This window comes from Nilaparvata lugens, chromosome 10 (assembly GCF_014356525.2).
Source record: "Nilaparvata lugens isolate BPH chromosome 10, ASM1435652v1, whole genome shotgun sequence".
In the NCBI taxonomy this organism is placed as follows: domain Eukaryota; kingdom Metazoa; phylum Arthropoda; class Insecta; order Hemiptera; family Delphacidae; genus Nilaparvata; species Nilaparvata lugens.
Genome location: NC_052513.1, coordinates 2,453,620 through 2,470,570, shown reverse-complemented (window position 1 = coordinate 2,470,570; position 16,951 = coordinate 2,453,620). Strand labels below are relative to the sequence as shown.

Here is a 16,951-nt window from a genome sequence, read left to right as displayed (position 1 = left end):
ATTTCCAATTCCGGCTAGCTGCAAGATATTTTGAGTTCCAGATATTCCCAATTCATGCGACCAAAATTCGGCTCACTTACAAGCCTCGGCGCACGGACGGGTGAACGCACACCTATAGCCGAATGTCTCACCCGAGGCTAACGCGTGTGGGTACTCCGCTTTAGACTGAGTCGATTGTAAATAGAAATCGATTGTTGAATGAATGACTATATTGAAACATTCTAAATTATAAACTGTTTCAAATTGATAAAATGTATTCAATAAGATATCAATTGTGATAATAAGACTTATAAATTTGATAGAACTGAAGATAAGAGTCTCAAGAAAGACATCAAAATCACTTTCTTTGTTCCAAGATTTTGAATTGATCCAATTCGCGCCACTCCGTCACTGCATTTGTTATGACTACAACCGGGTAAATAATTGATTTGAATAATTACAGCAACTCAGTACCTACATTCGTACAATTTCAACAAAATCCCCCCTATAAATTTCCATATAGAACACTTCATAACATGTGAAACTTGTAAAACAATTTCTTACTATCAACGCATTTTGTCTTTTCTGGTCCTCACTTCTTAAAATAACTGAAAACAAACCTGTCAAAAATAACTTAGGTTATATTAGGCACCTACTATAAAACTAATTGAAAAATGAAGATTTTATTTTTTGGGAATTGTTTCTGAGTCCAAAAGAAATGGGAAATAAGATCTGCATGACTCCAACTTCTTAAATCAGCAGGAGGTTTGTTTTACCAATTATTGAATTGCACATGTTGACTGAAACTGCACAAAATGTATAGAAATCACTGGCACAAATGTACTGCATTAGAAAAATCACTAGCACTAAAGGAAACAATACTCTTGAAAATCACCACTCAAATTTTCATATCAATCCTTAATCTTGTGCCCAGAGTGGAGGGGGCAAGAACGCAGACTGCGTCCTGAATCCAAAACAACTTGGGATATTAAACAGTACCTACTAAACTTGGGATATTCAAAAGTGGAAGTGCGCCCTTCACTATGGATGGACACTCCGCCTATATGAGTGTGGCGATTCACTTGCACTCATGCTATGTGATTTAAGCAAGGCATTTGACTGAGTGCATGCACCATGGTATTTTAGCTGGGAAACTTGAAAATGAAAAAATTCTTTATTAGGCGGAGTTAGGACTTTTAAGTCCTCTCTACCACTCAACCTCAACATAACAAATGCAATTGAATAAAAAAAATACAGTGTAAATTAATATATAGCCTAAATAAAAATACATTAAATAATAGGAATAAACTTGAAAAGTATTGTGCCCAAGAAACAATATTGAACAGTGTTAAAAGCTACTTAGAGGGTAAGAGGCAGGGAGCCTTATCAGGCATGGGAGATTTGGTGCACGGTGTGTCACAAGGCTCTGTGTTGGGCCCCCTGCTTGGGCCATCCTTCATAAACGACTCTCCAGACAGCCTGGGCTCCATTCTCTTTGCGGATGACACCACACTGACTGCTGGAGGAGAATCACTGGAGGAAACATCGGGAAGGCCAGTTGAACAACTGAACGTCGCCAAGAACTGGTTTACTGCAAACAGGGTGAAGCTAAACGAAGAGAAAACCAACTTTCTGGTCTATTCCCTCAAGAGGACTGCATTGAAGGCTGAGCCAGTGAGGCTTCTGGATTGACAACAAGCTGAGGTGGCTGAGGTATGTAAGAGATTGTCCAGAGTGATATTCCTCCTCAGGAAGCTGAGATACATCGTCCAGGGAATAACTTGTCTCAGCATTTCATTCTTGTTGCTCTTTCTGAACATAGTCAATTATTTTCCAAATTCAAATCTCTTCAATTTTTTTATACATGTTGAATTATTTTATATTTCAAAATATTATTCTAGAATGTGTGACCCTGCACTTGCCAGCTTTCCAGGAAGGGGACCATACCTAGCTTCTTGAATACTTGATATCCCTGTCATAATTCACCTGTTACATAGAACTATACCTATATCAAGGTATGAAGTTTAAAAAACCTATGATTGTGTTCTAAATCAACAAAATCCTGAATATATCAACTCAAATCTGTTTATTTTTCGTTTCAAGGTCACCTAAAAATGCCAACTCAGCATGTCGCTGTTCCGAGCTCGCGAACTGTGGGCTACGCAGGCCGGAGGTGACGTCACAGAATCGTTCGACTCAGCCTCTCTGCTATTGGTCGACCTGCGCGGCAAGCAGACTAATGACAGCATCGTATTGGGCAGTCACTCTGGCGTGCTGCGCATCTACGATCCCCAGTCGGGGGATTTGGAGGGCAATGGAGGCGATTTCAAAGCAACCGACCTCTTGCTGGAGACCCAACTGGCTGAACCGATTCTGCAGCTCGCTTATGGCAAACTTGTGTCGTGAGTTGTATAGGAATAAGTATTATGTAGAAAATTATCATATAAATTACTAGTACCCTTTTAAAGTATGGTAAATTCACTTTAGTACCTGTTAAAGCCCTGTACCTGTTGTTATACTTTTTTTATTAATCCATGCAAAGATACACAAAATACAATAGTATGAATGTGGCCACTTTGATTGTTGAATTATTATGGGAATTACTAGTACGCTACCCTTTTTATACTGTTTTTCATAAAACACAACTAGTTTCTATCAATCATCAAAATGTTGACAATTGAAAATGGTAATAGTGCTCGAAACTAGTTTTGCTTATGTAGAAAAGTATGAAAAGGGTTCTAGTAACTTTCTACAATAATTAAACGATTCAAGTAGGCCTATTGAAATACTCTATTAGAAAATATGTAGAATATATTTATAGATTATAGAAAAATTTTATAATTTCAAGTTTAATATAGCCTAAAGTATTATAAAAAAGATAAAAATAGTATTTGGGTACCGTACTGAGACATTAATATTAGTGGATCGAATGAACCAAATAGAATGACCCAATAAAATGTAATTAATCTACCTATAAATTTGAATTCATGCATGCTAGAGTTGAATATTCATGGATGATAAATTTTGATATTATGAGGAATTTTAAAAAAGCTCCATCTTCCTATTTCTTGAAGGTTCTATTTCATGTTTTGTACTCTGTATACAGTAAGAAAATGAAATTTTATTAGATAAATGGAATAAAAATAAATAAATAAAGTTGAGTTGAAACAAAAAACTGGGTTATAATAATACAGGATCCTAAAGTCTCTACCAAGTTGATACATTTTAGACATATTTCAAGGATATTTTATGTTTGTCATCATACATTGTGACTATATAAGAAAATATTGTTATTTTGTAGTATTGTAGTATACAATTGAAACTATGATGTACCTGGCAATAAGAAAATAATTAGCTTATAAATCATAAAGTTTACATGAATGCTTTATAGAAATATTTAATAGGATACTCAGAATAATCTACAATTATTATTGACATTAAAATAGCAAGTACATTATCATTTTTGCAGTGGTTCACAAAGCCAACATCTGGGGGTTCTTCATCCACTCAGCTTGGCAGTTTACAACATTTCAATAGTAGCTGGATCAGCAGAACATGGTTAGTATATTTGCATTCTAAAGGTGCGTACAGATTTACGCGCCGCGAACATGAACAATTCACTTTCAATCAGCTCACTATATCTGTATTTTTACAGAAACGGTAAGATACAGATATAAAAAGCTTGGCATCAGCTGATTAAAAGTGAATTGCACATGTTCGCGGCGCGTGAATCTGTACGCACCTTATTACGTTGCTTCCAAACTAGAGATCACTTTTATTTCACAACACACGTGAGAAAACACAAGTGCTAAAGTGGTCCTTGGACGGTCAATACCTATTATTTTATTGTACAATATCAGTACCTACTTATAGCATCGTGTTTATGCTAATTATGTGGAATATGTTTGTACTATAATATTGATATTGATGGATTTATTTATCCATATTGGGACTGATTAAGGCTTAAGTCTACAATATTAATTCAGCCAATTCACTTGAAATTCTACCCTGCTATATTAGTAGTAGCAAAGCTGTCAATAATATAGTGCATAGATTATATTATCACGCCTTTTGTTTCAATGTTATGACTAAGTTCACTAATAAAATATGCTTATTCCTAACAGTATTGCTCATGCCATTACATAGGCCTGTATTGCATCCATTTTTCTAGACTGAAATAAAATTAATTTCAACTCTGTTCAGGATGCTAACATAGTAAAGCGACGAAGTTTGCTTCAAGCTTGAGAATGTTGAAAATAATCTACTCTAGAACATGGTACACCATAGTGGAGTAGATCAATCTCCACACAGAAAACACTTAACATGTAGAGGACACATTATAATAATTTTTTTGTAACTAACTATTTGAATGAAAAAGACTAAGAAATTGTCAAAAAACCACAGATTTATTGATACTTAGAAAGACCGGTTTCGGCTATTACACCATTGTCAATCTCTGATAAACTCAGAATTGAATTCAAATTTCTTAGTCTTTTTCATTCAATATGAATAATTACCACAATATCAACTTCTCAACTACACACAAAAAATAACTAACTATTGTATGTAATTGTAATAATTTATCTAATATTTTCTGTGATTGATGTAGTAGTTTTAGTTTTTTTTGGGGAAATAAACATTTTATTTATTTAATGTATTCATTGTAACGGGCACATCAGATTGGCCTACTGTTGCTGGTGAGACGTAGTGATATCTATCCATAATGAAAACACTGGGATTTTGTCAGAAATATCACTTATTTATTTCAATGTTTTGAATTTTCACACTGGGAATGACACCATTGGTTTCGAAACATGTTTGTTATTTTACAATAAATAAGTGATATTTTTTATAATGGACACATAGTGGAGCGCAGTATGTTTTACCCATTTTAATACAAGCTTTATATTCAACACTCTCAACAGCTCCATCATGTTTCCACCCTTAGAATCAACTCCATTCCTCATTTTTTCACGATATTTCTAACTTTAAAAATAATTTTGCAGGTGACCAATTACAACTAACCCTAGTCTACGAGCACCAACTGCGCAAGTCAGCCTACAGCCTATTGGTTGGTGCCTTCGGAGGTGTGAGGGGGCGTGACTTCACCTGCATCCAATCACTGGACGGCACTCTCACATTCTACGAACAGGAGACCCTGGCATTTGAGCGCAGTCTGCCTGCTGGCACCTTCCTACTACCGGGGCCAATAGTGTATGTGACGCAATCCGATACGTTTGTCACGTGCAATGCTAACTTGGTTGTGGAGGCTTACAGGTGAGAACGGGGGTTGTTCAAAAAGTAGGGTGCATTATCAGAAAACTAGCAGGTATATGATTTCTACAAGGGTCTATTTAAAAACTTGAACTAATGAAATCTTGAAGAATTAAAAAATGGCCTATAAAAATCCTCGGTTAAGAATCTATATGCAAAATTTCTCGATGATCAGTTCAGTAGTTCAGATGTGATGATGCGTCATTCGTAAATTTCCTATCCCGTTCGAATATAAGCCAGTTCTTTCCTTGATTATATTATAGACTAGCAGGTGACTCTTGCGGAAACTTGACTAACTGAAAACTTGACCTACTGAAATCTTAAAGAATTTAATATAGGCCTACAACCATCCTCGGTAAATGAAGAATCTATATGCAAAATTTCACGTTAAACAGTTGAGTAGTTCAGACGTGAAGTTGCGTCATTCGTGAATTCCCTATCCTAACCGAATATATAAGCAAGTTCTTTCCTTTATTATATTATAGATTAAATAGATGAATAAAAGTAGGTTGCATTACTGAAAATAATAATAATAATACTGAGGATGATACCCAAATAAGCTCTTAGGCTTGTGCTTGGGTAATGAGTGAGAGGGATGATGATGAGAGATGACAACTACTTTATTAGGTGAGACGGTACCGACGGCTTATTGTCTCCTCCGAAAGACAGGGTAGCCGTACCTATGTGATTGTGCTGTGGTCAAAAACGTTTGCCCCGGTCGAGATTCGAACTCGGTTTCTCTTGATTATTAGACCGGCACGTTATCACTTACTCCAACGAGCCACCCGTTAATTAAATTAACTGAAATATTGATATATTCCTCAAAATAGTGACAAACTCTAAGGTTGCGCTTGAACGATTTACAAGAAATTCTCTAGCAAGCAGGCTCTGGTAACGAATCAGGAAGATTCTACAGGAAGCTAGAGTCGTTTTGATTGGTTGCTACTTGTTTGGCAACTAAAGTGCGCTTGGCTAAGGACGCAATCATAAATCGTTTATAAATACGGAGTAAATTGTTTAATATGACAATAATTGTTTCTAAGCTTAAGCCTCTAAAGCTTCTATAACAATGAATGCAAAGTGAAGAAAAACATACAAAATAATCTTATAGCTACATAAAAGTGAAAGTAATAATAATAAGAGACTACCAGCGTCATAGTTCTTCATGGAAAAGAACTGAGTGGCTTGAGTTAACAATGAAATTTGGAACATAAACGCCCTATATGATGGGATATCTTCTTATGCTATCTTCTCTCTATGGTATCACCATAAATGATACTGTATCACCACACATGATACAGTATCAACACAATATGATACTGTATCATCTCAACTTGATACACAACACCATGGGATATCTTCTTATGCTATATTTTCTCTATGGTTTTATTAACGATATTCTATTTTGTGTCAGATACGGTTCCCTGGGCGACGACACATCTCGCAAACTAGTGGCCAGCTGGTCGCACAACCTGGGCGAGGATGTGGTGGACATGCAGGCGCTGACTTGGCAGGGCGCAGAGGCCGCCATCTTGGTTCTCGGCGAACGACACGTGTTCTGTCTGCGCGAGGGAGGCGCGATCCGGTTCGTCAAACGACTGCCGTTCTCGCCGTTGTGCTTTCACGCTTATATAGTTGGTGAGTCGATATCAGGAATTTCTGATGAATCTCATTTCATAGATGTATAGATTGTTGGAGTTTTATAATAGATTTATGAAAATGCTGAAGAATTGAGAACTAACTGAAGTGTGTAGGCTACATATGTGTTAATTTCAACATGATACCAGAATACTATATAGTCCAGGCAATGAATGCTCAAAAAAGGGTATAGAGGGAAAAGTTGGGAAGACAATTTTTGACCCCGCAGTTCTGTTAAGGGTAGTAAGGAGGTAAACATATCAAAAATCCTCACCCCTACCCCCTGTTCTAAGAAATTAAAGCTTACATAATTTCCTACAATATCCATTCCACAACTTGTTCTATATCTCCTCTAGTTTTCGAGATATCCGTTCTTGAAGGTGTGACATTTTTGAAAAAAAAACACGTTTGCCACCAATTTTTTTTCCATTTTTGCTCTTATAACTTTTCAAAAATCGATGGGAAAAATCCATGCTGATTATGAACTTATAGAGCACTAAATTCTCTTTGATTTGATGTATAATTTTACGAAATTCCCTACAACTTTTGTGTTGAGTGTGAAATCTCCATTTTTGCAACAATAGACCAATTGACAAAGGAATTTGAAGGCAATGTATTAAACACAATTTTGACTTTGCAGCTTTGTTGAGACTAGTTGAGAGGTGAACATATCAAAAGTCCCCATTCCTAACTCATGTGCTGAGGGGTTGAGGGTGGTTCAAAAGTTGAATTTTTCAGCGTTTTGCTTCCACGCTCATATCTTGAGAACAATGCGTTCAACCGACGTAACTAACTATTAAAAAATGAAGCTTGTTGAATTCTCTATACTTTTTGTTTTGTAGAATTTTGTGATATTCCCAACAGTTCCCGAGATATTCGCTCCTTAGGAAATTATGTAAGCTTTAATTTGTTATATGATAGTCAAGTCCTTAGGATACATAGTTTTTGAGTTTTGTGATAAACCAAAAAATGGTACCTTTAAACCACCCCCACCCCCTTAGCACAGGGGGTAGGGGTGGGGACTTTTGATATTTTTACCTTCTTACTACCTGATAAATATGCGCCTGATATCTATCAAAATAACTTTTCAATAACAAATTGAGTTTTAACACTACCCTTAACAGAACTGCGGGGTCAAAAATTGTCTTCCCAACTTTTCCCTCTATAACCTTTCCTTGACTGGACTAATAAGAAGTGAAATTCTAAACAAAATAGATTTGATGATACAAAATCAGTTTTTTATATTATAATAATTTAATCTTGGAATTTCTGTTTGAATGATCTATTTTCAGTTACTGCACTATCGTTTATTCATCCCATTTATTTAATTTACTAGGCTAACTACATGAATTCACTCTGGAAATAACAGGCACCTACGTCAGATTTCTGACAAAATATTACAATTGGAAGAGAAAGACAAAGTGACTGAAATTTAAATCAAAATCATGAGAAAAAGAAGCCTAGTTCACCACTGTAATCTACTATGCTATGGGGCATACTGCAGATATAAAAAAGTTCAATTACACTCATAGAATTTTTTAAATTTATCTGACAGATAATTTGACATATTATTATGAACCTAATGTTATGCATGGATTACGCTACAACTGTTTCATAAATCATAATGAGCGACGATTATCATACAAAAAGAAGTGTGAATATTATTGGCTAATCAAAACAATTTTCCTACGGATTTTCTCAAATTTGAATACAATAATATTATTAATAATAATTCATGTTGAGTTTGATTCATAGTTGAGAATGATATTGTATTTATCAATGTATGTATAAATTTGTGATATACGGTAGGCTTAATACAACAGGGTACTTTAATTCATTGAGTTTTTCAGAGCCGGATGGAAAGTTGATGATAATGTGTGTATCTGATACAAAAACGCTCCTAGTCTATGAACAGACAACACTGTGTTGGTCGGCACAGCTCAGTGTTACTCCTGTTCTCATAAAACGGATTAATTTCCAGGTAAGATTCATCTTTGTTCAATAATTATAATTGAAATATTTGTCAAATTATTATTTTGAAACATGAATCACAATCCAACATCCACTTGTTCAAATCTCAGTTCAAAATTATTCATTAGTATTGAATTTTTAATTGATTTAGACATCAACAATTGATTGATTTTGAACATTAATTGATTTGGACAGTGGTATCCACCATTTGTGATTAATGGTTGATGGCCTGTTTTGTAAATGTAATTATTAAAACAACATTTATTCATTTATTCATTTATTTGTGGACAGAATCACAAATCATATAAATATGATTAGGAAGGAACAACAGTCTTGGCCCAAATCTATTCCATTCCCAAATTTTGATAAATTAATAAATGTCCAAAAATAGGTTATGTTTCTACTGTAAAACGTTCAAGTTCAATTTTCGTCAAAAAATGTATATAAGCTGAACATTTTGAATTTAGAGAAATTAAAACACCAAACTATATTTAAATATAACACTTAATTATTTCTTCATTTGAACATGTTCAAAAATGTTTTTGAAGTGTTTTGAAATGTTTTTTGAAGGGATTGAAACAAGTAATGACTCATGTATACTAGAAATCAGTTGCAACATCTCCACTCACCCCTCGAATGATACAACAAATTGAGCTAACATAGAGAAATCATTATTCCAATTACCACATTAAAAAATCTTTGAAAAAAGGGGGCGATCCACCAGTTCCCAGACAGGAACACTGTAAAATTTTGTTGCGCAGCATTTGATGGTAGAGCAAGAGCATTTGGTTTTTAAATATTATTATCAACTAAATGATTTTTTTCGGAATTTGAAAGGAAAACAATTTTATTAGGAGTCGATTATTTTATTGTAATAAAGAATTTCTGTGAGAATTGAATATTAATTTTTTACATAATTTGGTTTTATAAAATTAGTTACGCTGCATCCATTTTGATAGATACAAAAAATTTAGCTAACAAGGAGAATTCATCAATCCAATTACCACATTAAAAAATCTTTGAAAAAAGGGGGCAATCCAACAGCTCCCAGACGGGAACACTGGAAAATTGTTGTTGCGCAGCATTTGATGGTAGAGCAAGAGCATTTGGTTTTTAAATATTATCAACTAAATGATTTTTTCGGAATTTGAAAGGAAAACATTTTTATTAGGAGTCGATTTATTTTATTGTAAGAAATAATTTCTGTGAGAATTGAATATGAATTTTTTACATAATTTGGTTTTATAAAATTAGTTACGCTGCATCCATTTTAATAGATACAAAAATTTAGCTAACAAGGAGAATTCATCAATCCAATTACCACATTAAAAAATCTTTGAAAAAAGGGGGCGATCCAACAGTTCCCAGACGGGAACACTGGAAAATTGTTGTTGCGCAGCATTTGATGGTAGAGCAAGAGCATTTGGTTTTTAAATATTATCAACTAAATGATTTTTTCGGAATTTGAAAGGAAAACATTTTTATTAGGAGTCGATTTATTTTATTGTAATAAAGAATTTCTGTGAGAATTGAATATGAATTTTTTATATAATTTGGTTTTATAAAATTAGTTACGCTGCATCTATTTTAATACAAAACAATTAATCAAGGTTATGGAGTTATAAGAATTTAATCAATTTGAAATATTAAAATAAACTTGTTCTCAATGATTTTAAAAAACTTTCATCAGAATTGTATGGGGCTATTTTATTATTAGTATTATTTATATCAACAAGTTTCAAGAGGATCAACAGGATTCAAGACATAATTAATTTGTAATTTCTAAAAACAAAACAATATGAAAAAAATAAATTGAAATTAGAACGATACCCTTATACAGTTTACGTCCATCCTAAGTTGCCATGGTCTGAATGGAAAACCAGGGGATGTCCAGCCACGGGTCAGGTCTGTCTGTCTCTCGAGATAGGCGGTGGAAAAGTGTGTGAACTCATTCATAAAAAAAAGTGGAAAGCTTTTTCCTCTAGCTGGCTGGAGGGGAGACTAGAATTCTAGCCCCACTTCTACCTCTTCTCAGCGTCTTTACTCTGTCAGCCAAAACTGTTTGATCAGCTTTTAGTTTTTCAAGTTGAAAATTTTATTTCTCTTCTTAAAAAAATAAACTGTTATGTTTAGGGGTTTGTCAAACCTTCTGGTTTATGACAGTATTAATAATTCATCAAATTAACAAGAACAGGCTTACGCCATTGAAAAAATTAAGTTTCAATATTGCTCTTGACAACCTTGAGGATAGAAACTTAGTTATCAAATATAAAAAGAAGGTATATTCAAGATATATGATGCAAGTGAACTTGATATAGTGAGGTCCACGTTATAATGACAGTATTTGATCAACTTAGGTTTCGCTATCCTTGTCTATTATTCGACAAAGCCGGTGTTACTATCCTTTTCTAGGTCCACAACGATGCCAATTATATTTTTGACAGTGTAGAAATATAATTTATTAATGCAGAGAATCGGCATCGCTATTCTCCTATCTTTATCTACTGTCATTATAACGTGGACCTTACTATAGAATCATGTACTGTCAAGTATATAGGCTACATTTGAAAATGAATCTTGAAGAGTTGAAACTAGTAGTGTTAAAATGAAATGAAGGGTACTTCATAGTATTTTATTATGTGTTTCACATTTAGGTCTACTTATCTTCAAAAAACAATTAAGATTGATTTAATTCTGTTTGAATTTCAGTCACTGCGAGGACTAATCCTGACCCTGACTGAGGAGGGCAGCCTGCAGTGCAGCTACCTGGGCACAGAGCCGTCTCTATTTGTCGCACCGCCAACCAACAAGAATCTGAAATCTTTCGAAGAGGCCGAACAAAAGTACAACCAACTACAGAATGAGATTACCACGTTCTCACAAAATAGTGAGTTCTCAACTTCAGATTTAGTCAATCTCATAAAATTTGCTATCAAATAAAATAAGGTGTAGAGGAATTAATATGCACAAGATTCGAGTTTTGGATACCTACATTACAGGTTCAATTCTATTGTTATATTGGAAACTGAATAATTATGTTGCAGCACACTACTTGGATCAAAAACTAAGTTATCACACACTATTGTCACCTGGTCATATGGGACATATATATGATTCATATATTTATCTCATATTGATCGGGATTTTAGAGTTTTAATTTAGAAAAGTTTAATGAACAATGTTTTTGTCCTTGAACAGTTTTTGTCATCGACGGAAAGATTGTTTATTTCACTTGTTATCAAAATTATTGTAGCTTTCTTTTGTTTTTCATAACAAACGTGCTCGCTTGTGCGATGGATAAAAATATGTATTTGAAATGGCTTCATGTTTGGCATTGACTGAGTTATATATTAATACCCAAAATTTTACTTGTGAGTGGTGTGTGTGTTCGTTCGTTAGGACTGTGAGTAAGCCCGGCTGTTCTGGTGAAGGGGATAGATTTTGTTCATTTGAAACATTGAATATGGCTGATAAAAAGCGACCTTTCTTAGCTCCACGGATATATGGAGGAAAGAAATCGGAGGATGTTATAGATTTTTTTATTCATTTTGAAAGAGTTTCAAATGCAAATTCGTGGGATGAAAAGGATAAATTACTATATCTACCATTTTACTTAGAAGGCAGTCCTTTGAAATATTTAGATATGATCCAACTCTCGTTGACGGAAGCGAATAGATGGGATTACAAAAATGTTCGATCTGAGCTCGAAAAGTATTATCAGCCTATTCACATGGATAGGTATGAAATGGAGTTGACAAACATAAGAATGAAACCGTGTGAAGCAGCTAGGGAATATATGGCCCAAGTTTTAGGATTGTGCTCAAAGGTTGACCCGCATATGTCGGAAGGTAGGAAAATAAAATATGTATTGAAAGGATTGTTACCTCATATTCAGGATAGGGTAATAATGCTGCCTAACGAATCCATCGATGAGTTAGAAAGAAATTTACAGCGTTTTGAATTTTCTCAATACATAGTGGAAGATAGAGTAGGTCTAGGCAAAGCTTCAATAGTTCAACGGGATTCATATGATCATCACATTATGCAGATAAGTAGAAATGTGGATAAACTTATTGCGGAAAAAGAATTAGCGGGGAGAAGATTCAATGACAGCAATACGAGTGGCAACGAAAATAATAGGTCTTATGGGAACAAATTCAACAATGGTATTGAGAAGGGTCAAAGGTTTAATAGAAATAGGTATGAAGGAAATAGGTTTGAAGGGAATAGGGTTGAAGGAAATAGGTATGAAGGAAATAGGTTTGAAGGGAATAGGGTTGAAGGAAATAGGTATGAAGGAAATAGGTTTGAAGGAAATAGGTTCGAAGGAAATAGATTTGAAGGGAATAGGTTTGATCGAAGAAATAGGAATGATAGAGAGGGAGATATTCATCACAAAGAAAATATCAAGTTTCAAAGAAGATGGTGTGCGATATGTGAGACCACTACGCATACGACAGCTGAATGCAGGTTTAATTTGAGAAACAAAAAAACGGAAGATGAATTTTTTTGTCATATATGCAATGCCAAAAATCATTCCACTATGTCGTGTAGGTACAATGGGAGAAAGAATGACTCAAAAAACTTGTAGCGGGGGCTCAGTTCTCGGCGACAGAGTATAGGGGCCCCTTTTCACGTAACAAACGTGATGAATTGCAAGAATCGGATGTAAAAGACATCGATGATGATAATAATAATAATACTAAATCAGGTGTGACAGAAACGTCATTTAAAAATGGGATATTGTGTGTTGAGGATTCAAAACCTATAGGTAATAGCATAGTAGAAACAAATATGAGTATGGATCATGTTGAGGATGGTGATAGTCAGAAATTTATTAGTTATTCAAATTCATTGTTGAGTAAGAATCATAAAACGCCGATATCAATTCAAGGAATATCTTGCGAAGAAAATATAAAGATATTATTAGATACGGGTTCAAGTGTCTCACTCGTTAATCTTGAATTGATTGATCATTGTCAAGGTCAGTCATTGTTTGAAACAGACGTCATTCTCACAGCCGCGAATGGGTTACCAGTTAAGTCGTTGGGCAAGGTTTGTTTTGATTTTCAAGTTGATGGAGTCAATGTCACTTGGGAATGTTTTGTAGTGAGATCATTGTCCATACAGTTATTGTTGGGTGTTGATTTTTTGTCTCGACACGGAGTCCGTTTAAATTTTCAAAAACAAGAGATGAAGATTCTTTTAAACAATAACAGTATTGTTGTTCCATTTTCAGTACATGATGAAATTGCGAAGACGAATTTAATTCAAGTTAAAATGGATGAGCAGGTTATTATAAAACCGAAAGAGATATTAAATATTGATGTTCATGTTGATAAGCAAATTAATGAGGACAGTAAATTATCATTCAAGTTAAATAAATCAGAGTTGGATATTATTTCTGTAGGTAAATACAGTGAAAATGAGAGATACACATTAAAAATTCACAATTCGGCTGAGTCAGTAGTTCAGTTGTTGGATCGGCAAGTGATAGGCGATGCTACGATTTCGCAATCAACTGATGACGCTGGGCTTTTGCGAGCGGATAAAAGTAGGACAATGATTAGTAAAGATGTATTTTTAAAAGACTATATCAAATTGAGTTCAGGTGAAGAAAAACATTTTTCTACGTTGGAGTCGAATTATGTGGTCAGCGGTTTTAAAAATCGCAAAAATTATTTTATTGATAAGGAGTCAATAATTGGTTTCGTATCGCAGAGCAGAGAAGGTCTCAATTTTATTGCTAGCAATGTCGATTCAAATGAGATTATTCTCGAAAATAATGAATGTATTGGGAAATTGATGTATGATAATTCAAGAGAGATGTTATCAGCTCCAGTTAATATAATCGAGCATGTGAGTATCACAGAAAAAGTTTCTATTAATGATAAGTTAGAAAAGTCAGTTCAAAATGAGTTTTATGCATTGGTTGAAGATTTTAAGGATATTTTTGCGAAAGATAAATATGATATTCCGGTGTCAAAACTGCCACCAGTAAAAATTCAATTGATAGACGAGTCTCCAATTTTCTGTTCACCATACAAATTCGCTGCTAGTGAAAGAGAGGAATTACAAGATATTTTAAATGGATTAAAAAAGGCTAATGTGATTGAGGAATGTAGATCAGGTTATGCTTCTCCAGCTTTTCTCGTTAGATATAAGAACAAGCCTCCTAGGATGGTGGTCAATTACAAGAAATTGAATTCAAAAATTATCAAAGATCGATATCCATTGCCGAATCCCGGTACAATTTTAGAATCCTTGGCTGGAGCTCAGTTTCTCACAACGTTAGATTTGACATCAGCTTTTTATTCTATGCCTATAGAGGAAAAATCTCAACATTTGACGGCTTTCACGACGCCATTGGGTTTATATAAGTTCAAGAAACTACCTCAGGGGTTGGCTATAAGTCCCAATACGTTTCAACGAGAGGTCACGCGTATCTTCAGTGATAAGTTATATAAGAGTATGTTGTTATATATAGATGATCTATATATATTTTCAGCAACGGTGGAAGAGCACATTAAAGAGTTGAAGGAGGTTTTTGAAAGAATCCGGGAGTGTAATTTGAAACTAAATCCAGACAAGTCGAAAATATGTTTTCAGTCTTTAAAAATTCTAGGACATCTTGTTTCAAATGAAGGATTAGCGCCATTGGCGGAGAATGTAGAATCTATAAAAAATTTTCCGGTACCCACTAAAGTCACTGAGCTAAGGAGATTTTTGGGAGCAGTGTCTTACTATCGTAAATTTATCCCATGTCTATCTAAAAGAGCATATGTGTTGACGCAGTTAACTAAGAAAGATAAAGGGTTTGAGTGGTTAGAAAGTCACCAACAAGTGTTTGAGGAGTTGAAAAATTGTATTATATCGAGTCCAGTTTTAGTTCATTATTGTGATAATCGGGAAACTTTCTTATACACAGATGCATGTTCTGTAGGGATTGCTGGGTGTTTGAGTCAGAAATTAGAGGACGGTACTATCCATCCAGTTTCATTTGTTTCAAGAAGATTAACTAAGAGTGAATCAAATTGGTCGGCCACTGAGCTTGAATTATTGGCAGTCACGTATTCAGTTATGCATTTCAGATCTTGGCTTCTAAACAAACAGTTTACTGTTGTAACGGATCACTGTAGTTTACAGTATTACAGAAATATCAAGGAACCAAGTTCACGTTTAGCAAAAATGGTTACTAAATTGGTTCAGTTTGATTTCAATATTCATTATCAACCAGGCAAGACATTACAATTGGTTGACGCTTTGTCTAGGGCGCCAGGGGAAAAGGTTATTGAGAACGATTTTTTTGAATTCTCTTTTGTCATTACGAGCGAAGAAATAACTTCTCTACAGAATCAACTTATTAGAGATGATGCGCAAGAATCCGCTAACATGATTACTAGTATAAATATAGGATTATTGCAAAAACAGGATCCGTTTTTGAAAAAGATATATGACGCTTTGTTGGATTTAGAGTCAGCGGAGAGAACTATTGCACGAAAAGCTAGAAATTATGTTTTAAGAGATGACATATTGTACTACAAGGAAGCACAGGTCAAAAGCGCAGCCTTATTTTTGTTGGTCGTTCCTGAGAGTTTGGTGACAACTGTATTGAAACAATATCATGATTCTTTGCAGTTCGGGGGACATTTAGGGATAGATAAAACGTTGTCTAAAATCAAGGATAGGTATTATTGGCCTACTGTCAGGAAAGATGTAGTTGAGTATGTGAAATCATGTGAAGTTTGTCAAAAGGCAAAGGTGTCGAGGTTGAAACCGGCTGGATTTTTGAAACCTATAACAATTTCAGGTGAGCCTTTTCATACAATCTGTATAGATGCAGTTGGTCCATTATCGAAAAGTAATAATTGCCAGTATATTTTGGTAGCGGTAGATAGGACGACGAGATTCGCATTCTGTAAACCAGTGCACGCTGTTGATGCTAAGAATACTGCTAAGTTCATTTTAGATTTTGCGTCTTTATATGGATTACCTAAAGTTATTCACACGGATAATGGGTCAAATTTTCGAGCTGAAATTTTCAAGGATTTTTGTGTATCATTGGGAGTAGAGCAGAAGTTCGGTTCTG

General features: G+C 34.6%; 1 protein-coding gene across 1 annotated transcript in view; it reads left to right on the top strand.

The window, feature by feature from the left end:
• The first annotated feature begins 1,412 nt into the window (after positions 1–1,412).
• Positions 1,413–16,951, top strand: part of LOC111043541 (protein PTHB1) — a 49,313-nt gene continuing 33,774 nt past the window's right edge. The window contains exons 1-7 of the mRNA XM_039436586.1: positions 1,413–1,692; positions 2,083–2,381; positions 3,449–3,537; positions 4,986–5,256; positions 6,668–6,891; positions 8,742–8,872; positions 11,572–11,749. Coding sequence (XP_039292520.1) covers positions 2,107–2,381; positions 3,449–3,537; positions 4,986–5,256; positions 6,668–6,891; positions 8,742–8,872; positions 11,572–11,749 — 1,168 coding nt within the window. The 5' untranslated portion in view covers positions 1,413–1,692; positions 2,083–2,106. The remainder of the gene's footprint in view (positions 1,693–2,082; positions 2,382–3,448; positions 3,538–4,985; positions 5,257–6,667; positions 6,892–8,741; positions 8,873–11,571; positions 11,750–16,951) is intronic.